This window comes from Ictalurus punctatus, chromosome 16, assembly GCF_001660625.3.
Source record: "Ictalurus punctatus breed USDA103 chromosome 16, Coco_2.0, whole genome shotgun sequence".
NCBI lineage: Eukaryota > Metazoa > Chordata > Actinopteri > Siluriformes > Ictaluridae > Ictalurus > Ictalurus punctatus.
In genome coordinates this window covers 7,518,846-7,543,434 of record NC_030431.2, presented here as the reverse complement: position 1 = coordinate 7,543,434, position 24,589 = coordinate 7,518,846, and the positions used below count along the sequence as shown (strand labels likewise).

The window sequence follows — 24,589 nt, the reverse complement described above, 5'->3', positions numbered from 1 at the left end:
TACAGGTAACAGGCTGAGATTAGGAGCACTCCCTTTAAGAGTGTGCTCCTAATCTCAGCTCATTATCTGTATAAAAGACACCTGGGAGCCAGAAATCTTTCTGATTGAGAGGGGGTCAAATATTTATTTCCCTCATTAAAATGCAAATCAATTTATAACATTTTTGACATGCGTTTTTCTGGATTTTCTTGTTGTTATTCTGTCTCTCACTGTTCAAATAAACATACCATTAAAATTATAGACTGATCATTTTTTTGACAGTGGGCAAACGTACAAAATCAGCAGGGGATCAAATACTTTTTTCCCTCACTGTATATATATATATATATATATAATATAGTATCTCACAAAAGTGAGTACGCCATGACCATACAGCGGATTAACAGGACAGGTTCCACTCAGAACAGGCCTCACCATGGTCAAGTTGAGTGCACGTGCCCAGCGTCATATCCAGAGGATGTCCTTGGGAAATAGACGTATGAGTGCTGCCAGCATTGCTGCAGAGGTTGAAGGGGTACTGTGTACTGTGTATTATGTACTGTGACATACTGAAACAGAGCATGATCCCCTCCCTTTGGAGACTGGGCAGCAGGGCAGTATTCCAACATGATAACTACCCAAAACACACCTCCAAGACGACCACTGCCTTGCTAAAGAAGCTGAGGGTGAAGATGATGGACTGGCCAAGCTTGTCTCCAGACCTAAACCCTATTGAGCATCTCTGGGACATTCTCAAACGGAAGGTGGAGGAGCACAAGGTCTCTAACATCCACCAGCTCCGTGATGTCGTCATGGGGGAGTGGAAGAGGACTCCAGTGGCAACCTGTGAAGCTCTGGTGAACTCCATGCCCAAGAGGGTTAAGGCAGTGCTGGAAAATAATGGTGGCCACACAAAATATTGACACTTTAGGCCCAATTTGGACATTTTCACTTAGGGGTGTACTCACTTTTGTTGCCAGGGGTTTAGATATTAATGGCTGTGTGTTGAGTTATTTTGAGGGGACAGCAAATTTACACTGTCATACAAGCTGTACACTCACTACTTTACATTGTAGCAAGGTGTCATTTCTTCACTGTTGTCACATGAAAAGATATAATCAAATATTTACAAAAATGTGATGGGTATACTCATTTTTGTGAGATACTGTATGTGTGTGTATATATATCTCTATTTTTTTCAGCTGTCTTCACCAGATTTCTCCATCTGGGGATTAATAAAGTATTATCTTAAAGCAGCTTTACAGAAAAATATAAATTCTGGATATAAATTTTTAATTTATAAATTTATCCCTAATGAGCAAGCCAAAGGTAGCAGTGGCAAGAAAAAACTCCCTGAGATGAGATGAGGAAGAAACCTTGAGAGGAAGCAGCCTCCAAAACAAATCCATCCACATCTAGGTGGCACCAGATTGTGCAATTATAGAAGTCAGAATCACTGTAAGTGCTACTGGTATTGAGTAATAGAAGTTTGAACACACTGAAACAGAAGATTTTTTTTCTGCCTAATTTTCATTTTGCATACAGATGCAGATGACTACAGCTGGGAGTTATTAGCTGGAAAACACAATTGGGACACAGCATGAAGCTTTTCCTAGTCCAAGTTCAAATTTTCTGACAATAGCAAATAAAATTAATATTTGACACGTTTTCTAAGGGTATGTCCATGCGTTTTTTTTTTTTTTTTTCATTAAAACCTTTCGTAGACTCCAAAAGTAACCATGTACACATAACTAAGATAAAAAAAGTTGCTACTCTTGATGTTTCTTATAATTATCATATCCAGCTATCCACATAATATATATTTATACGTATATTTATATGTACTTATATATATATATATATATATATATATATATATATATATATATATATATATATATATATTTCAGAATTGAAACCTATGTGCAATTTTAAGTGGTCTTCTGTCATTTTTTACAGAGCTTTACACCGGGTCTTTTAATTTGAAGTGTTGAAACACACCTGAGAAGCAAGATATCATTCTTTTCACCAGTTCAGTGGCTACACGATCTACAAGTCATCTGCACAGCCAGCATTATTTAGCTGGGCTATTCACGTGGGAAAGGGGGAAGGAGCTTCTCTTCAGCACAGACTCTCATTGGATTTTGAAGACATAGAAGATCCTATTGGTTGAAATGAGGTGTCATTTGATAGGTCACAGCCCAGGGACCATTTTGAGATCTAGCGATTAGGTGTGCTCAGTCAGGTGCGAGGAGATGAGGAGAACAACTTGGTCTTCTGCGATAATTTGGAATTATGCAGAAGCAGTTCTTGTGGATTTATTGATGCAAAATGTGTTTTGGACTAAATATTTTTACATAATTGGATTGGTTGGACCTTTGCCAGTATAACAAGACAGTGTTTTTGTCAGGATGTTATGGATCATTGGACTGCTATGAGGCTTCAATGGTGAGTTGCCTCTGTTTGGTGTTTCTTTGTTTGTATGCTGGTGGTCTGACAAATACATTGATTGTAGCTGCTGTTGTGATTGTATCTTTAAACTGTTTATATCACTCAAATCACAAGAATCTTAGCTTTCCAGTAGTATGACTACATATGTACTACATACAGCTGTGTGAATGGCAAAGTTCTCCTAATAACCTTTCAAAAAAGTGTGTTAAAATTCTGCCGGTGGGCCACTGGAATGCTAGGAGCCCCCTGAAGGTAATCTCTCAGAAACCCAGCCCACCAGCGCTTTGTAGTAATGGAGTCAGTAAGGGACCGTCTAAAAATTGCATGAAAAAAAAAATTGCATGACCTGGGCAACTATGTGAAACTATAAAGATTCTACGAAGATTATAGTCATCTACTTCACAGAATATCTAACGTATTGCAGTGTTCGGATACAGTACATTTTATTAATGATTATTATCTTAGCAACTACAGCAAAATGCTGTAAAATAGCAAGTGGTTTTCTTGCTAAAATTTTTTCTGCAAACAAATAGAAATGAAATCCAACAAATTGTATGATTCGCACTATAATATACACCATTCTTACTGTTAGAGACACAATTTGATTTTGAAAATAAGTTGTTTTATTTTTGTTAAAATTAAAATTCATAACTTTTTGATTGTAGGAGTTACACATGTAAAACCAAATGTACTATGATACCTAATGATCAACTAAAGCAAATAGATTTAAAGATTTTTTTTAAAGAAATGTGTAACTCCTGCAGTTGAAACGTTATTGACTATGTGGTGACAGGCCAGCGGCTGGCCCACAAAAGGGAAAGAGCGCTCCTCCTGTGACTGCCGCTATGGTGCTGAAGTGACACCTCTGCTTCAGCACTACCAATGATTTGGACAGCTGGGGAGCACGTGGCTGTGGGGCGGGGCCGACCCTCACACACACGGCTGATGGCTGATGATCAGCGCGGCCACTCTCCACCATCCAGCAGCTGACGGGAGAGTATTAAAGGGCCATCCTCCACTAGCAAAGGGAGAGAGGGCCCCTGAGGTATGCATGATGATTTGTTTTGTGTGTCTTGCAGAGGATTCGGACAGAATGGAGGATTTCGCCCCCTGGCTGCAACTGTGGCACTGTTTGACTGCAGAACGGGATCTCAGCCACTCGGAAAGCCCCAGCACTGCCCCGGCAGCCCCGTGGACGACACCGGCGCCCGAGCACTTCACCCCACTGCGACTCCTTTGCACCCCACACCCTCATGGAATTTAAATAAACTTGGCACGTTTGCCACAGAAACGACCTCCTGTGTGTCTGGGCTCAGCCCACCGCTCTCTAGGCTCGCTACACTGGTGGAGCATGTGGGCGTGAGCACAGACCCAACCACTTAAAATAAATAAATAAATAAATAAATAAACAAACCACAACCCCCACATCAGAAAAAAAAATCGACAACATGCTGCAGCACCTAATTGAGACCAGTCTCCAGCAGCAGGCCATGACGTAGTAGATCGTCCAAAGCCTGCAGGTCACAACCCGGGAGCTTCTGTCGCAGAAACAAAGACTGCGGCTGCCACACCTCTCCCTGACCCCGAGAAGCCCGGCAGTTTCTTCCCCACCTGACCCCGGAGGATGACATCGAGGCCTACCTAGAGGCCATCGAACAGGTGACCCACCCAGAAGACTGGGGCTCTGAAGAGTGACCACGCATCCTCGGCCCGCTGTTCTCAAGCCGGCGTACTACACCCTCTCTCCGAAGAAAGCAGCAGACTACGGAAAGTAAAGAGGGAGATCCTGTTCCGCTCGGGGGCCACCTGGGGGCATGAAACACCCTGGAAAAGCTGACGGACGGCTTTGTCTGTCCAGGGATGGACACAAAGGTCCAGGGATTCTGCAAACAATGCCCCCAGTGCTAACGCACAGTCCCCAGGAAGCCCCCGCCAGCACCCCTTATCCCGCTTCCCATCATAGGTGTCCCCTTCGAGATGATCGGCATGGACCTCGTCAGGCCGCTCCCAAAATCCGCCCGGGGCCATAAATAAATACTAGTCATCGTGGACTACGCCACCAGGTACCTCAAGGCAGTAACGCTACATAAAGCCACCTCCCGCAACATTGCTAAAGAACTGGTGCTCTTGTTCAGTCGTGTGGGGATCCCGAAAGACATATTGACAGAACGAGGTACCCCTTTTATGTCAAAACTAATGTCTGATCTGTGTCGGCTGTTGCAGGTAAAACACCTGAAGGCGTCCGTCTACCACCCACAAACTGATGGGCTCGTCAAAAGGTTTAACCAAACCCTGAAGTGGATGCTGCACCAGCTGGTAGACAATAAAGGGAGAAACTGGGACCGAATCTTGCCCTACATCCTCCTTGCCATCCGGGAGTGCCCCCAAGCATCCATGGGCTTCACACCCTTCGAGCTCCTCTTCGGACGGCAACCTCGAGGACGTGGCATGAGAAGTGTGGGAAGAACAGCTCTCCCCGTTCCGCTCGGTCATCGACTCCGTACAGGAGATGCAGCAGAAGATCGACAGAGTGGCCCTGATCATTCAGGAACATATGAGAGCCACCCAGGGGGAACAGAAAAGAGTGTAAAACCACACAGCGCAACCACGGGAGTTCCAGCCTGCGATTGGGTACTCCTGCTAGTGCCAAAGAGCTCCTGTTAGTTCCTAGCTTGGTGTCAAGGCCCATATACAGTCCTTGAGAGGAAGGATGTCATGAGCTAGTGGAGACCAAAACGAATCGCGTAAGCCTGCTGAAGAAGTGGGTGGAGCCAGCCCCTGTATTGTCTGCGTTCGCTGCCCGAGACACAGATCAGACGAGGGCGCCTTGGTCAAGCGCCTCACCCCCACACAAAGACAGGAGCTAATGGAGTTGGTGGGCCAGTTCACTGATGTCTTTTCTACCTCCTCAAGGATGATGCAGCAGGTCCACCATGAAATTAAGACCCGTCCGGGAGTGGTGGTAAGACAGCGGCCCTATCGTGTCACGGAGGCCCGCCGCAAGGCTATCAAGTAGGAGGTCGGCTGGATGCTACAGGACAACATCACAGAGAAATCCAACAGCCTCTGGTCCAGTCCCATCGTGGTTGTGCTGAAGCCCAACAGAAGTATGCACCGCTGCAACGACTTCCGGAAGCTGAACCAGGTTCTCACAGTTTGACAGCTATCCCCTCCCCCAAGTGGACGACGTAGTGGAGTGATTGGGGAGGGCCCGGTTCATATCCACACTGGACCTAACAAAAGGTTACTGGCAAGTAGCGCTGGCCCCAGAGGCAAGACCGAAGACAGCCTTCATCACGGCAAACGGCCACTGGCAATACCGAGTTCTCCCCTTCGGGCTACACGGAGCACCCACAACATTCCAGCAGCTGGGGGAAGAGGTCCTGCGACCCCATCTTACATTCGCAGCCGCCTACCTGGACGATGTGGTCATCCACTCCTCCACTTGGTCAGATCACCTATGGCACCTGGGGGATGTCCTGAAGGAGCTCTGGAAGGCTGGGATGACCGTCAACCCCAAAAAGTGCCACCTGGGGCTGACTGAGGCATAGTACCTACGTTAACGTATTGGCCGCGGCCTACTAAAACCACAGACGAAGAAAATTGAGGCAGTTAAGGACTACCCCGGCCTACGTCAAAGAAACAGGTACGTGCCTTCTTGGGGTTGGCGGGGTATTACCACAGGTTCGTGCCTATTTTCTCCTCTGTAGCCTCCCCCCTGTCAGATCTCACAAAAAAGGGCCAGCTGTACCAGGTGAAATGGTCTGCAGAGGTGGAGTGGGCGTTCTGAGCCCTGAAAGAGGCTCTCATCTGCACCCCAGTAATGCGTAACCCGGACTTCACCCTTCCATTCCCAGTACACACTGATGCATCCGAGACCGGGCTGGGCGCTGTCCTCTCGCATACCTTCAACGGAGAAGAACACTCACTCCTCTACATCAGCAGGAAGCTGCGAGGAGATATGCTGCCGTGGAGAGAGAGGCCCTGATGATAAAGTGGGCCATCAAGGAGCTGCTCTACGACCTGACCGGTCGGCACTTCATTCTGGTGACGGACCACACTCCACACTCCACTCCACTTTCAGGACCAACACCAGGCGGGAGCCCAACATGGGAACGTATATGGCCTCTCATGACATGATGCACTGTGGGCCCAACACACAGCGGCAGTAGGCTCAGAGCTGAGGAGGGTACTGTGGTGACAGGCTGGCGGGTGGCGCACAAAAGGGAAAGAGCGCTCCTCCCGCGACTGCCGCTATGGTGCTGTAGAGACATCTCCGCTTCAGCACCACCAATGTTTTGGACAGCCGGAGAGCGCGTGGCTGCGGGGCAAGGCCGCCGACATACACACGGCTGACGACTGATAATCAGCACGGTCGATCTCCACCATCCAGCAGCCGACGGGAGATTATAAAAGGGCCATCCTTTGCTCGCAAAGGGAGAGAGAGCCCCTGAGGTATGCCTGATACTTTGTGTCTCTTACAGAGGATTCAGAGGGAACAGAGGATTTCGCCCACTGGCTGCACCAGCAGCACTGGCTGACAGTAGAAAGGGATCTCAGCCACTCGGAAAGCCCCCAGCACGGTCCTGGCAGCCCCGTGGACGACACTGGCGCCCGAGCACTTCACCCCACTGCAACTCCTTTGCACCCCACACCCTCATGGAATTTAAATAAACTCAGCACGTTTGCCCCAGAAACAGCCTCTTGTGTGTCTGTGCTCAGCCCACCGCTGTCTAGGCTCACTACGACTATTAATAATTTTTCTTTAAAAAAATAATAGACTACTATAATCTTTAGTTTCCCTGGTCATGCAATTTTTAGATGGGCCCTGTGTTTCTCTGGCTTTCTAATTAGGGATAAATTCATACATTTAAAATCTATATCCTGAATTTATTTATTTCTTTAAAGCTGCTTTGGGACAATGTCCATTGTTAAAAGTGCTATACAAATAAAACCAAATTGAATTTAATTGAACTGAATAAAAAGGAAATGACAGCACAAAATTATTGAGGAAAAAAAAATGTTCAAGCAGGAACTAAATAATAATTACGGTAAAGGACATAACTAATAAAGCAAAGAGAGTCACAACAGAGACACAAGGAAAGAAAGACATAATGTGTATGTTATACATTATAAATGTAATAATATTATATTTAAATGTGTATTTTTGTGAGTGCAGGCTTGCAAGGATGCTGAACTGAATGACAAAAATGACTGTAAAACTGTAAAAATTTGGAGATTTATGAGGACACAGGCTGGTGTTCTGGGAGTTCTGGTCTGCTTTGCACTGCACATTGAGCCTCTCTGAGGTCTTGCATCTTCATCTGGATGGAGCTGTAGTATACCTAGAACATAAGCTCTTGGTGAAGTTGTGATCACATAGTGTATTCTGAAAATCCAAGTAGGAGCTGTGAATTGATACAATTACTCAGAATATCAGAAGGTTGGAGAGACAGCTAATTTCAGTGTTGAAAGGGAGACAAAACCTGATTTCTGCAAAAGGACTATATGTTAGAGTACATAATCTAAGAAGAAAAAAGGACTGATGAAATCATTTTGAGGAGAAGGGGTAGTAGACTTGGCCACCATTGTTTAAGGAAGCTACGATCCTAAAGGAGATGAAAAAGAAGGGCTGTTGTCCATGAGGGAGACTGATTGGTAGCATCTGTGATCTGTGTCTGTGCTTCAGAAAGTGATGGCATCTGTGATGCTTCAGAAGTAGAGAGGAAGCAACTGAGTTGCTTGAGAGGGGAAGAGAGTACATTTGTGGTATTTCAGAGAGACGGAGCGATGCTATATTGAGAGGGACAGAGTGCCTGTACTGTAGGTGCAACATTTCAGCTCTCAGTAGTAGGTGTCAGTACTGAAATATGTAGAAATATAGTTAAACCTCTATTAAGATAGGGAAGCGAGTAGGGCTGTGATGGTGGCAATTTTTTACCACCATGGTGGTTAATGACCAAACCACCTCAGTGAGCGGTATAATATAATATGATATAATGAGGCTTTATTTAGCACTTCCTTCAGTGAAACAATTCAATACAGCATTGTTGTATTGTGCTGTGGCAATGATGAAAGGAAATTCTCTTATATCATGTACTCTTATATTATGAACTGTATTAAGACACATTGGATACGGCCTTGGATACAGGGAAGACTGGGTTATAGTTTCTCTGTGTGTCTATGTGCTATCAAATACCTATGATGAATGTATATATTTAATTACCTCTTTGAATAAGCTGATCAACGGCCATCCTTTAATATAGCTGAAACATGTAGACTTATTTCGTAGTATGACCCTGTGCGCTGTGTGTTTTGTCTATCTGTCTGGCTCCTGCACCAGTAGAAACCGTCCACGCACTGCCGTTATCAATGTGTATAAATACTTCTGCTCTGCATGAATAAAGTGGGATGTTTGTGTGAGCATGCATGAAGTCAGTGTGTGTTCATTTTAGACCCCCCAGGCCTGAACGCTCCAAGGTTATCACTTTCTAGCTCATAGCGGCACAGAACTAAAAGTTAGAAGTAATGGTAGAACAGGCTGAAAGGGCTGACAGAGGTCTGAAAGACATAATCTGAGATTTGGAGATTCCTGAGATACATGGATATCTAGTTAGTTAGTTAGTTAGTTCCGTCCGCGCAGCGGGGCGCATCGGGCAACAAGCATTCGCCAGCGGGCTCGGTCGGAAGCGTCAATTTCCACATCTTCCCACTTGACATCGAGCGCTCGTTGATCTTCCATGAATGTTCGTCGCCAAGTATTCCGCGGCCGCCCTACTCTTCTCTTCCCCCGTGGCGGTGTCCAGCGCAGCGCGATCTTTGCGTGGCGGTGGTCAGACATCCGTAGAATGTGTCCTGCAAAGCGCATTCTTCGCTCTACGACCATTTCTGCCAGGCTGCGGGAGTTTGTTCTTCTTAGAATTTCTTCATTTGAAATACGATCACGGTATGATACACCGAGTATTCTTCTCAGGCATCGTTGTTGAAACACATTCAGCTTGTGGATGACTGCCCTCGAGCTCTTCCAAGTTTCAGATGCATAGATGGCGGTTGGGATGATGATGCTATTAAACAGGCGAAGTTTGCTGTTGGTGTGGATAGTTCGCCTAGCCCAAATCGGTTGTAGCTGTTGGAAGACTGCAAATGCTCTGCCGATTCTGCGATTGACATCCGCGTTAGTCCCACCATCCGCAGCCACAATGCTGCCAAGGCAGGTGAACTGTTTGACTTCTTCGATCAGTTGGTTGCTCACCGTGATCCGCACCGGCGTCATCCGGCCGACGGCCATGACGTTGGTCTTGTCAGTGCTGATCCGTAACCCAACTTTGGCTGCTTCGTGCTCCAGGCTAGTGGTCATCTCCTGTAAGACTTTCCCATTCTGCGCCAATAGCACAATATCGTCGGCGAATTCCAGGTCGGTCAGGCGTCCCTGGCCTGTCCACGGAATTCCAGACGCTGGCTGTGTTAGTGCTCGTCGCATGACGAAGTCCATCATCATGAGGAAAAAGAATGGTGAAAGAATGCAGCCCTGTCTGACTCCAGTCTCGATGGTGAAAAAGGCAGTATGACCTGTGTCCGTCCGGATGCAACAGCTAGAATCCTGATATAAGTTCTGGAAAATGGCGATAAACCGCTGTGGAATGCCATATAGCCGTGCGATGTTCCAAAGCGATTTCCGGTGGACGCTGTCAAACGCCTTCTTAAAGTCTATAAAGTTGACCAAGAGCGGTTTCTGATATTCGGAGCTTTGTTCAATGATGTTTCGAAGAGCAAAGATTTGTTCAGTGCACGACCGACCGCTTCTAAACCCGGCCTGTTCGTCCCGTAGAGCCTGATCGACTGCTCGCAGTATCCGTTTGAGGAGGACGAGACAAAATACCTTGCCTGGAACAGACAGAAGGGTGATGCCTCTCCAATTGTTACAGTCTGCGAGATTACCTTTCTTAGGTAATTTGACGATGACACCCTGTCTCCAGTCATTTGGGACACGTTCCATGTGCCAGCAGTCATTGAGCAGCGTAGTGAGCACCCGTACAACTTCATCACTACCCGCTTTCAGCATTTCTGCCGAGATTTGGTCAAGACCAGGTGCTTTGTTGTTTTTCAGATGACGAATTGCTGCAGCGACCTCAGCATCCATGATGTCGCTCATGTCCACTTCCAGCTCACAGGGAGGAGGAAAGACTGTAAAGTCGTGCGTGGCTACGGGAGCCGGCTGGTTTAGGGTGTCTTTGAAATGTTCCACCCAACGCACGTCCTGCTCTTCTTTGCTAACTAGCATCCTGCCGGTTGTATCCCTTATCGGCCCAGTGGAACCACTTCGGGCCCGAGTGAGATCTCTGACCACACGAAAAAGAGTCCTGCTGTCACCCTGGTCCGCAGCCAGTTGTGCTTCAGTGCCCTTCCGGTCCAGCCAGTCCTTCTTGTCTGCTCGGCAACTCCTCTTGACCCTGCGGTCGAGTTCTCGGTACGCCTGCGATGCTTCTTTTCGCTCCTCTTCGGTCTTTGCTTGATCGCGCTGACGTTTCTTGACCCGTCTTTCATCGAGCAACGACCATGTCCGGTCCTGAATCCACCGTTCTCGCTGCGTTCCACGCCGTCGACCAATCGTTCTCTCTGCCGTCTCTATGGCAGCATCCTTGATCTGTGCCCATTGTTCTTCGATGCTGGCCGAGTTGTCAAGAATCTGGAATCGATTAGCGAGTTCAATGTGGAAGTGCTAGGCGTTCACGCGGTCCTTCAATTTCTCGGAGGCAAATGACCGAACGGTGTTGCGTCCGGCCACTCTTTTCAATTTTAGTCGGATTGAAGTCACAAGCAAGTGGTGATCAGATCCGACGTCGGCGCCGCGAAAAACCCGTACGTCACGTAAAGCCGAGCGCCACCGTCGATGGATGCATACATAGTCGATTTCATTGTGAGTGGCCCCATCTGGTGACCGCCACGTCTTTTTGTGAATCCGTTTGTGAATGAAATATGTATTCCCGATGCAAAGGTTGTTAAGATTGCATAGGGATAGGAGACGCTCTCCATTATCGCTCGTTACTGCTGCCGATCCATGAGGTCCGATCACGTTTTCCCAGCCCTGCCGGTCGCTACTGAGTTGCGCATTCATGTCGCCAAGGAGGATCTTTATGTCATGGTTGGGGATAACCGCAATTGTGTCTTGCAGCTGGTCGTAGAAGGCGTCCTTCTCTTCATCATCTGCCTCATTTGTCAGTGCGTAGACTTGAATAACAGTAATTTTAGCATGGCGAGACTGAAATCGGGCGGTAATTATGCGATCACTGATCGGTTTCCATCCAACGAGTGCCTGTGCCGCGGTTTTGCTCAGGACCATCCCGACGCCGTGCACGTGATGTTCTTTGGCTCCCGAATACAGGACAATCTTCCCGTCGCTTATCATTTTTCCATTACCCGTCCACCTCATTTCGCTGACACCAAGAATGTCAAGCCAGTAATTGTCGAATTCGTGCAGAAGCTGCTCCAGTCTCCCACACTGGTACAACGTTCGCACGTTCCAGGTTCCAATTCGTGTGATCGTATTGGCGTCGAGTATCCCATTTTGCATCGGGCGCTGGACGACCTTTCGGCTTTGCTCCAGCACCGTCATCAAGGGAGAAACAGGGTCATCGCGCCGGTATTGTTTAGACCGCTGGTTTTTGCTTGTTGTTTCCGTAGCAAGATAGATTTTACGGGATCAGGGTGCTAGCCTGATGCCCAACCCTCCTCCTTTTTCACCCGGGCTTGGGACCGGCGTCGGCGGAGATTCCTGAGATACATGAATATCTAACAAATGAGAAACGGTAAATGAAATTTATATCACTATATAATATTTTTATTTTTTCATGGCAAATGTATTGGCTCTTCAAAACTATGCAGAGATGAGGAACCTGCTGAGCACAGAGTAGCCATGGAATAGGTCTTTCAAAGACATGGACTCCAAACCCAAATACTGCAACAATGGATTTGTTCAATTATAGAAAAAGAAAGAAGAAAGTGTTACAAAATATTTGTGGGGCTGAGAAAACCAGCTCAGCGAAAACACTAACAGGCAGGCTGGTATTAATGACAACAGTTTTCAGTGCAGATTGTTAGCAGAGGAAGGCAGCCCATGATTGGTATGGTATTCACAGTAGCCAACTGCCTCAGTCCTTCTGGAACATTTTGTGTATTTGAGTCCCTCTACTTCCTTAAAGCCTGAATGACTGTATGTGGGCTATTAACTCCCTTTAATTTCTGGCAGTCAGTCTCACTTTCAAAGCCATGTGTAGGTTGACAATGTTTAGCCTCCTTGTAAGTAATTCTAAAAACCTACCACACAGTAAAATACCTAGTGTTGAATTAACACCCAGAGTGTTCGTTTGTCTCCATATAAACACTGTAGGGTGTAAATTCAACACCCTGGGTGTTAAATCAACACTGGAGATATTTCTGTGCACAATCAAGCTAGCATTATTACTGCTAGTCATAGGAATGGTAGCCAAACTGCTTCATCTGTGACCTGCTGCTGATCTCTCTCTTGGACTCTTGCCTTTTTAGTATTTTGCTCCGTTTTCTCATTGTCATTGTTTGTGTTCATAAAATATGTGGTTAATGAAAAATGCTTTCTTTTTGCCATGAAACACTCTAAAACTTTCAGGTGAACTTACGTTACGTCAAAGAGGCTATTGATTGGCTATTAGTAATATTTGAGCACAGGTAATATAAGATTAACATTTTTTATTGCAGTTTTTTTGTTCTATTTTACATTTGGTGAATTAAAACTAAAACTATTAGATTTGATAATATTGCTGCATGAGACTTTCTGCTGCACAGGTGGCGGATCCACATAGAAGGGTTCTGGAACTAAGGTGTGATAATTTGAGCCTCAATTTCAATAAATTAGAATTAATGTGAATTGGAGGGAGGTTGCCAACTGACTTATCTGAAGGATTTGTAAGATTCTTGATAACTAATAGAGCCCTCTAATTATCAACACATGGAAGACAGTTGTAATAAAATTAATTTCATATGTCTTAAACTTTAAGGCTCTGTCAAATGACGATAAATAAAAACTTATTTATCATTAAACAAATAATCTAACTATTATTTATTTTGAGCTGACCCCAGATAAATGTTATCTAAGGAAATTAGACAAACATACACTGCAATTATAAACTAATGCCATGGTCTCTGGAAAGAGGTTTGGTAAACTTATATTTATGTTCCACACTGTCAGGTGATTATTTGGTGCCAGAGACATCTTCCACTGGTGATGCAGATTGCGTGCAGTGGGAAAGATGCAGTCACGTTCCAATAGTCATTGTCACACTGTGCTGGAGAATACTGAACTCCTATTGCACCAGGGAGGTCCTAAGAGTCTGGACCATGCAGTTGGGTCAGATGAAGTCATCACAGGGTCCTTGGCAGGCTGGGATGTGTCACTGAGGAGCTGTGTGGGTCAGACAATATCTGCCTATGCGGGGATCCTTACAGTCTGGAACACACAGCTGAAGTAGTTATCAGGGTTGGGCATTGACTGCCGAAACAAAAGGTCCTTAAAATCTGTGACACACAGCTGAAGGTACCTTGAAGGGAAGGTATTGCTCGCGAAAGCTTAACCTTAATCATACCATTGCCTCTCCCCTTGTCAGGTTAGAGATTCAGGATGGTTGTTTCTGTTAATGTCTTCGACCACACTGTCCAACGATTCAGAACGTAGTGTTTCTGTTAATGTCTCTTTCCTGGTCAGGTAAGAAACTCAGAACAAGTAGGTGCCGATCGGGGAGATACCTATATCTATATACCTTTAAGATCCAATCACAATGTGGCCAACCTTTCTCCACCCTGGCAGTTAGAGAGGGGCCCTGCAATAAACTGGGCCCAAGAATGCATCTTAACTGTTGTTCACTACAATACTATACCATATAATCTTAATTGCAGATGTAGCCATTGTGAATTCCTCTCCCTCATGTGGTTGTTGTAGGTCTGGCATTAAGGCTCTAGATTCATTACACATAAAGTGAAATATTTCAAGACTTTTTTTTTTGTTGTTTCAATCTTGATCTTGATGAACTTACAGCTCATGAAAATGAGATACTGGAAAAATCCAGTATCTCAAAAATATTATAATAAAGAATTTATAATACACCAATGTCAATCTGAGAAGAGCTCTAATCAGCTAATTAACTCAAAAACATTTTCCTAAAAACACCATAGCTCAATGGTCCAAAGTCCTCTTTTCAGGTGAAAGTAAATTTTGCATTTCACTTGGAAATCAAATCCCAGACTCTTTAGGAAAAGTGGAGAGGAACAGAATCCAAGTTGCTTGAAGTCCAGTGTGAAATTTCCACAGTCAGTTATGATTTGGGGTGTGATATCATCTGCTAGTGTTAGTCCACTGTATTTTCTCAAGTCGAGAGTCAATGCAGCCGTCTACCATTCACTTCTTGCTTCCATCTGCTGACAAACTTTATGGAGATGCTGATTTCCTTTTCCAGCAGGACTTGGCACCTGCCCACAGTGTCAAAACTATTAGTAACTAGTTTGCTGAGCATGGTATGACTGTGCTTGATTGGCCATCCAACTCACTGGTCTGAACCCCATAGAGAATCTATGAGAGACACCAGACCCAACAATACAGACCAGCTGAAAGCCGCTATCAAAGCAACCTGGGCGTCCATAATACCTGAGCAGTGCGACAGGCTGAATGCCTTCATGCCACAACGCATTGATACAGTAATTCTTGCAAAAGGAGCCCTGACCAAGTATTGAGTGCATAAATTGACATACTTTTCAGAAGGTCGACATTTCTGTATTATAAATTCTTTATTCTAATATTTTGAGATACTAATTTTTTTTATTTCCATGAGCTGTAAGCTGTAATCATCAAGATTAAAAAAAAAAAAGGCTTGAAATGTTTCACTTGATGTTTAATAAATCTAGAATATATAAAAGTTCCACTTTTTGAATTAAATTATGGAAAATCATCAAGTTTTCCACGATATTAAATTTTTTTTAGATGCACCTTTATACAGTTGCAATCAAATGTATTAATCCCCCATGGCAAATCCGGTTTATTGTCAAAATTTACAGACTTTAAGCGGTTTGTATCACGTTCCGAGACACAAGGGAGTTGAATACGGAAGCAGGTGCAGGTAAAGACGATTTTATTTAAAGGAGACAGGCAGATAAATCCAAATCTTGAAACAGAGTCGTAGTCAAAAACAGGCAATGGGTCGGGCGATCGGCAAACAGGCATAAATGGGGCAAAGCAGGAATCTAAGTCGCGGTCACAGAAAACAAGGTCCAAACACAACAGAAGAAACATGAAGCTATGACAGGGAACTGGGAGGGGAAAACACCAGAGTGGTCCAAGTGAACTAATCTAAAGTTTAAACTAACTAAATCTATCAAGGTACGTAACATTCACTACTAACTATTTTAACTATACTAAGTATAATACTCCGCGAGTTGTACAGGGAAGTGAGCCATATATTTCCAGAACATAATCAGCGTTAAGTGCTGGCAGCTGAAAACAATAAAGACACACACCCCGAACAACAACCAATAACAGAACAGGGAGGAGACAGAACAGAAAGAATGCAAACACACATGTCCATAGTAAACAATGTCATGGTTGTCAACATTTGAAGAGCGGGTGCTCGCGAACCTTGTTCGTGCACGCCCACACCCTCCAGCTCACACGCTGGCTAAAGGGGAAACCGTGACAGTTTGCAATTAACAAATCAAACAAAAGCAATTTAAATAGTTCAGCAAAACGAATGCTTCAAATGGTTTCCATAAATTGAAACTGAAAATGCAACTGCTCCTAATGATTTCCCCAATTTCCAAATTATTCAACCCTTTCATGGCAAGCATCTTTAGTATGTGGTAGATCACCAGCACCCTTTTGCTGTTATGACCTGCTGCAAACGAGTTGCATAGCTTCTGGCAGTGTTCCTGAGGAATCTTAGCCCATTCCTCATAAGCAATGACCTCCAATTCAGTAATATTCTTGGTTTTGTGTGCTGCAACTGCCTTCTTCAAATACCACCAGAGATTTTCTATGGGGTTCAAGTCAGGTGACTGTAATGGGCCTGTAGTAACTTCCAGGAGTTCTTCTGCAACCAAGCCTTCTGGTAGAATTTGAGGTGTGCTTAGGATCACTGTCCTATTATAAGGTCCGATGGAACCCAAGCTTCCGCTTCTTCACAGACGGTATGACGTTTTCTCCTAGAATTTTTTGATACTTCAATGAACCCATCTTGCCTTCCACATGTTACAGGTTTCCAGTGCCAGAGGATACAAAGCAGCCCCAGAGCATCACTGATCCACCACCATGCTTGATTGTGGACAGTGTCTTCTTTCTTCATTCCTCTTCCTCGAGACATACCACTGATCTATCATGCTGAAAACTTCAAGTATTGTTTCATTGCTCCACAGAACAGAATCCAAAACTTCTGTGGCTTATTTATATGATTTTGAGCTGACTTGTCTTGTGCATTTTTTTCAGTAGTGGTGTACGTCTTGGAGGTCTGGCATGCAAACCTTCTGCATTTAGTGTGCACCTCACTGTGCTCACTAAAACCTCAGTGCCTGTTGCCACCAACTCTTGTTTTGCATTCACTCAAGGGTTTTTCACAACCTGCCTTCTCAGAAATCTAGTTGCAGCTGTTGATAGCTTCCTTTTTCAGCTCCATCCAGGTATTTCATAAATTTTCTACCCCTAGCCAGTTCAGGTATTTCATGTGTTCCAGCTCAAGCACACCTGGTGTGAATGAAACCCTTGCATCAGGTGTGCTTGAGACAACACCTGTTTTGCATATTTGTGCCGTTGTGAGGGATTCTATTCAGGGGTTGAATAATTTTGAAACTGGAAAAATCATAATTTAAACTATATGTAATTGTATACTGTATGCTACTGTGTTACTGTATGCAACTGTGTGCATATATACATACATACACACACATATATATATATATATATATATATATATATATAATATTAGAGATAATATTAGAGATGCACAGATACAAAATTTCTCAGCCGATACGATAACCGATTATTCAGAGTGATATTGGCCGATACCGATAACTGATACTGATAGTTCTGCCTTTTATACCTTCTTTTAAGTGAATAATAATTCATTCCACAATTCTGAAAGAAATGCAAGTAAAAACTTTATTCTCTCCATTTCAACAAGTTGTTTCACAGTAACTGGTCTCATAAACAGAAAACACATTACTCAAATTAACATTAACACATTAACTAAATTCTGAAGTTAAAGTAATATTTCTTAATTTATTGAATGTTATTAATTCTGAATTTATTGACTGAATTCTAAAAAACCTCCTGTTAGGCTCACATTCACTTACCACCAACAAAAGCATTTCTACTTCATCATTGAACATCAAACTGGTAATATATAGGCCTAATATAAACGTTTTTTTTTATTATATTAACTCATTAACATTAACTGCATATGAAATATACTACTCCACAAATATTTTTCTGTGCAATATATACCTTTTTTTGTCAACTCAACTTCATTTAAATCTTTAAACTGTGTACTGGCTCTTTAATTCAGTGCGAACAGCTTAGGAGCAGCGCGCAAGCCCTGGGGGAAGGGGCAGGGGGAATAGACTCAATTTTGCTGCTACTCACTTCCGGTGTAAAATTTTAGTGCTGCAAATTTTTTTTTTTTTACAAACTGCAGTTTTGTCATCATTCCACACAAGAGACATCATCTTTACACACAGCATGAAATCAATGTATTTTCCCACCTTCTTTTGATTGACCGGATATAATCGGCCCTGATCATCAGATGTTTTTTAACTACTGGCCGATAGCCGATAGCGGGAAAAACATCCTTTATCTGCACTGAAAAAGAAACGACCCTTTTTCAGAAGACTGTCTTTTAAAGATAATTTGATAAAATCCAAAAAAGCTTTACAGATCTTCATTGGAAACAATTATTGCACATGCACCTATGGAACAGTCCTTAAGACACTAACAGCTTACAGGTGGTTGGCAATTAAGGCCACAGTTACAATAACTTAGGACACTAAAGAGACCTTTCGACTGACTCTGAAAAACACCAGAAGAAAGATGCCTAGGGTGCTTGCTCACCTGCGTGTACATGCCATAGGCCTGCTGCAGGGAGGCATGAGTACCGGAGATGTGGCCAGAGCAATAAACTGAAATGTCTGTAATGTAAGACACCAAAGACAGTGCTACAGGGAGACTTGTCCCCGCCTTGTTCAGGGACTCATTATTCCATTTTTGATCGTCAAATGTCTGTGAAACTTGTTCAGTTTATGTCTCAGTTGTTGAATGTTTTTATGTTAATACAAATCTTTACATGTTAAGAAATTTGCTGGAAACAAAAGTGTTTGAATGTGAGAGGATTTTTATTTATTTTTTTGCTGAGTATATCCAACACCAATATGTGCAACTTCTGTCAGCCCTGTTGCTAGTCTAGTCTGATCATTGAGTTTGCACTATCAAAATCATGTAGACAAAAAATCAACAGGAAAAAAATATCAGTTTGCAGGAGGTACTGTTCACAAGCTGAATACAGAAAAATCTCAACCAATGAAATGACTAAATTCAACCATTGTTGTGTAAGAAATAATTATGCTCCTAGGGTTTGTAAATATACTGGAGAAAAATTCCACAAGCGTGGAAAATTAGGGCATTTGAAAAGTTAGCAAAACAGATGACAGTGAGAAAGCTAGTGTTGAGGAGGCAAAACAAGCCACAGAGGGAGGGGGAAGCAGTAAAGGTAGGCAAATTAACTTCAGGATGAAGAAGGCAATGCTGAGGTCTTCACAATGTTCAGTCTAGGCACAACAATGCCCAGAGTCCCCTCATTATTGCAACTCAAATTAGTCTGATTTTGCATGTTTATCATAAATGTGATTGCTTGGCCTCTACTTCACTTCTTATGTTCGTCTTATGATAAACATGCAGACGCAAACTTCTTTGAGTTGCAGTAAAGAGGGAAATGTGGCGTAAATTCTAAAACCAATACCTCTGCCTTCATCTTGTTGTTGGCCTTCTCAGGATATCACAGTGTCTGTGATCCTTCAGAAATAGAATGATTCAGAGAGAGATAAGGGGGGTAGACAGGAATAGCTGCAACCCTTGACAGATGGGAAGGGCTACGAACTTTGAGAGACAGAGTGGCTGAAAGTTTTAGAAATACAGGGGCTGCTAACCTTCACTGTTTTCAATGTTTTTTTTCTTTAAAATCTTAGTTGACATTTAAACTAATATTAATATGCTGAACATGGACATTGCCCCTTCAAAATAGTGGCACCTATGCTGTCTCACAGTGGACTTGCCAGTCTGGTGATGTCATATTGCTGATGCATGTTGATAGCTGCCTAGTGTTGTTTACCATTTAACAGTATCGATGTATCGATAGTATTGGTAGTATTGACAGTATCAACAAAAGGATGCATTGTGGCTGAGATTTAACAGTGAAGAGTAACAGGGTTAAAAAGGCAATTTTAGCCATGCAGACTGGCACAAGATGTGCATTTGTTGTGATGCCCTTAGTGAAAGCACTCATAACACAAAGTCCTATCCAAGTCTGGTTTATATATCAATCTCTCCTTCACTGACCATAACAACTCTATCATAATGATCATGAAATTTGAAACAGGAAGTAAAATGACAAGTTGAACCAATCCATGTTGCTCAGCATGCAGCACAGAGAACAGATAACTTTCACACCTGATGTGGACTGCACTATGGTTTAGTGGAAGTGAGCCTGACAATGGTTCTCTGGATCACTCCTGGGCTTGAAAACAGCTTTCATACTTTACCAAATGTAACACCCTATAAGTTTCTGTGAAAAGGTGCATTTTAATATTAGCTTTGGCAGATATGAGGTCCACATATTTTGTGGAGATGAAATAAAAATACATAAATATCTCCCTATTCAGCTCTCTGTGGTGGTACAGTAAAAAACGTCACTGTAGGCAGAGTGCTGTCACCATCACCTCACCTGAGTCCCAACAGCACTCTTGACCACAGCTGCTCCTGGTCCCTAGAGGCTCCCAGTGGCCAGCGACTACATCTCCATCTGGAGAGGATGGTCCTGGGACCAACAGACCGGTGAGTGTGTACCTGTTTCCATATACTTGCTATAGATAATATTTACATGTCCTCTAGAAAGTATTCACCCTCTAGTAATTATCTCTGCATTTACTCAGTTGCAGCATCAGATTTAAGTAGATGAGAGTGGGACTTTTTCTGCTCCTTTTGAAGTGGCTCTGAAATCTGAACACTGTCCTCAATTAAGGCTTTGAGTTCTCTCCTATATGTCTCTTTGAGCTTTGCACATTTAATTTTGATTTTGCCATTTTTTCCTATTCCCCAATGCAATTGTCTCCAACTCTACCAAATTTGTTGAAGGATGTTCATGGAATGCTTAGTTTTTGCCCTGTGCTTTGGGACATTGTCCTGTTGGAACATCCATTTTCACTGTAGACATAGATTTCTAGCTGAATGGAACCGGTTCTACTCAACAATTTGCTTGTATTTGGCTCCATCCCTGTTGACCTTGATGGCAAAAAAGATTTCCAGTTGCTGCTGGTGAAAGGCAACACCACAGCATGATGCTACCACCACCATGCTTGATGGTAGGAATGGTATTACCTGGGCTTTGGGCTATATTTAGTCTGTGCCAAACATGCTTGTTCTTTTTAGACAAAATGTCTCAAAATCTTTTTCAAAAGCTCTCAGATTTTGTTATGTGACTTCTAGCAAACTTCAGGTGTACCTATATGTATGTGGCCTGATGTTAGTGTATTGGTTATGCCATATATTTCTACATTGTTATAATGGACTTCACAGGGATTCTAGGACGGTTCAAAGCTAAGGTCTTTTCATAACTGTTAAGTTTTTGTCCGATACCAGTCAGAACCAGAATTTGAATCTGATTTCCTCTCTTTCACACAAAACACAGTTTTTTGTTTAATGCTCACAAAGGCATGTCATACATACCCAAGAGATAAGAGGATAGGAGCCGGAGAGATGGGAAAAACTAATTCTATCGAAGGTCATGGTTCCTGTTTTTTACCAAGACATCATGACACAAGACTTGAGAGCTTCAGAACTGAGACACAGAGATCATGCCATAAAACTTATAAATACTTTCATTTTGTTCATCCTAAGAACTTCATCTCAAGGCTTCACAGGCGGTTCCTTGGTCCTTATAACAGCAAGACTAATCTTATGTGCCATTTTAGCTGTGAGACCTCCCAAAGTTAGTGCTATTCATTGTGATAGTTAATGTGCAACCATGCAATTGGACACAGGGGGATTTTAAATATTTATCAATTAATCAGGGTTTATTTATTTTTTTAGATTTTCTTTTCTTCAATATTTGAGAGGACATTAAAAATAATTTATTTCATTTCATTTTAATGTATTAGTTTATTTAATTTTATTTCTGTAGAGGGTCAGTTCAAAAGAAACAAAAAATAATGTTGCAATACAACAAAAAGAGAAATAATCACTAGGGGTAAATACTTTTTGGCGGCACTGTATGTTTTTGAGTCTTACCTCTCATTTTTGCTTCAGGCTTGTTTTGTGGAGTGGTCTGGATGCTGGTGCCGTGGTTCTGTTTGACTCTGGTCAGGGGGTTCCTATCCCATTTGAGGGAGTCATCAGTGAGGGCCCAGCAGTCAGAATCCAGTTCATAACAGACAAGCCAAACAACCAGAATACTGGTTTCAGTATCCGTTATGAGGGTGAGTTACCTCTTAACATGCATTTCAAATATCAATTAATATGCAGCCCTGGACTACAAAGTTTGTACGGTGGGTTAGTGGTTAGCATGTTCGCCTCACACCTCCAGGGTCCAGGTTCGATTCCCGCCAGGGCCATGTGTGTGTGTAGTTTGCATGTTCTCCCTGTGCTGTGGGTGCTCTGGTTTCCTCCCCTAGTCCAAAGACATGCTGATTGGCGTGTCTAAAGTCTCCGTAGTATATGAATGGGTGTGTGAGTGTGTATGTGCGATGTACTGGCACCCTGTCCAGGGTGTACCCCGCCTTGTGCCCGATGCTTCCTGAGATAGGCTCCAGGTTCCCCTGCGACCCTGAAAAGGAGTAAGCGGTTGAAGATGGATAGATTACACATAATTACACATAAAACCCTCACAATGTCATTCACTACATGCTGACTTTTGTAATTCTATCTGAGCAGCATTTGAGAAGGGTCATTGCTATGAGCCATACATCCAAAACGGAAACTTCAGCACCACAGACGCAACCTATGGTGTGGGAGCCATAGTACAGTTCTCCTGTGAACCTGGCCATTCTCTGGAGCAAGGCCCTCCTGTCATTGAGTGCATCAACACACGAGACCCCTACTGGAATGACACAGAGCCTCTGTGTAAAGGTATAAGTATACAAAAAGAACACATTTTGAATTAACAATAGTATCACCTGATTCTTCCCATGAGACTAATTGCTTATTCTCACCTGCTTTCTAGGATTCAGCAGTCTATTTACCAAAAGTTGGGCTCATTATCAAATTATGCTTGCAGGTTATTTGGCTTCCTCTGAGCCTTATTAACTGTCATGATTTTTTTTTTTTCATCGATAACAGTACTTTTCCTGAAAATACAATTTGGGATTGTAAACATTTTTGCATGTTAGATTATTCTGGTGCAGGTCCATGGTTTCTTCCCTTTCAAGTAATGATGCCAAGTCTGAGCCCAATGGTGAATATTGAGGAGTTAACAACAAATTTGCACACATTGGTATTCACACCTCAAAAACCTCAGACTACTCAGACAGGTGCATTTGAGGTGGAGTTTGCTGATGTAACCGAATATGTCATGCTGAAATGTATGTTCTAAAACAAACCTTCTTTAAATACCTGGATAGCTTCTTATAAACGTGCACACATGTTCTTTACCACTACATTATGTGGTGATTGCATGACATAGACTTTTACTGTACGATACCCAGAGGTAACATGCTACATTTACTTCGTTACATTTAATTGAGTAACTTAAAAATAATAATAATAATTACTTTAAGAGTAGGTTAAACTGGCCATACTTGCACTCTTACAAAAGTTCATTTTTAATCACAGAAATGTACTTTTACTTGGCTACATTCGGTGGAGTTCCTCTGTTACCGTTAAATGTTAATGAATATATATATCGTTTTAATAATTAGTTTATATCATGTATATTGAGGTCGTAAAACTTGCAATAGGCTGCAATGGTCTGAATGTGGATGCAAACATCTGCTCACTTTTTTAGCAACTCAATTGAAGAGGGCGGGGGGGTGGCCCAGTGTGTGGACAGAGGCAGGACACGTGCACACACAGGTCCAAACATATTAACACACACAAACACTCACTCTCTCTACACACACTTTATCTTCTGTTCAGTTCCATAGTCTGTTCTTTTGTTTTCTGTTGTCTTCTTTAAATGCAGATGCTGACAAGTTTGTGTTGTTAACATGTTGTGAAAATATTTGTTTTTTGGGGGATGTGTGAGATTTTGTGTTGAAAATGAACGGTTCTGTGTTATTGCTGCTTCATCTTGAACCCAGGTTTTATATCATCTAAACAGAACAGACAGATGTTCAAGGAGGGGTGTGACATACAGTTCAGTGATTGCATCAGATCAGTGGATTCTGATGACTGAGCTTCAGAGGTCTAAATTTAAATTCTGATAATAGCCATGCCTTCAGGTCAGGGCCTGGCAACCCCATCTGCTTCAGATGAGACATTAAAGCCTTACTGTTACACATGTATAGCTATCAGGAGTTTCTTATGTTTGCAGTAACATACTGGGTCATTGGGGCAAATTGGAGTTGCCTTTCAAGGACTGGCATTACAAGTTGAGGGTAGGATATCAACTCTTCTGCCTTTGATGGTCAGTGACATAATGATACTGCCATACTACTACTATGGGTTCTAGGCAGTGGTCAATTTGTAAAACATAAAGTACCATAACACCAAGGGAGAGGCAGGAGAGGTTTAGGAAGGAAAAGGTCATAACCTATACAGTCCCGACTATAAGTATTGGAATGGCAAGGCAATTCTGCTGTTTTTGTTATACACGAAGGACATTTGAGTTTGACATCAAAAGATGAATTTGAGATGATCAAAATTTCAGCTTTCATTACCTGATATTTACAT

At 43.0% G+C, this 24,589-nt stretch overlaps 1 protein-coding gene across 1 annotated transcript in view; it reads left to right on the top strand.

Annotated features, from left to right (window-relative positions):
- Positions 1-24,589, top strand: part of LOC108276519 (seizure 6-like protein) — a 124,596-nt gene that overhangs the window by 53,853 nt on the left and 46,154 nt on the right. Inside the window, exons 6-8 of the mRNA XM_017488264.3 lie at positions 20,368-20,539; positions 22,010-22,179; positions 22,634-22,828. Of these exons, the coding sequence (XP_017343753.1) occupies positions 20,368-20,539; positions 22,010-22,179; positions 22,634-22,828 (537 nt within the window). The remainder of the gene's footprint in view (positions 1-20,367; positions 20,540-22,009; positions 22,180-22,633; positions 22,829-24,589) is intronic.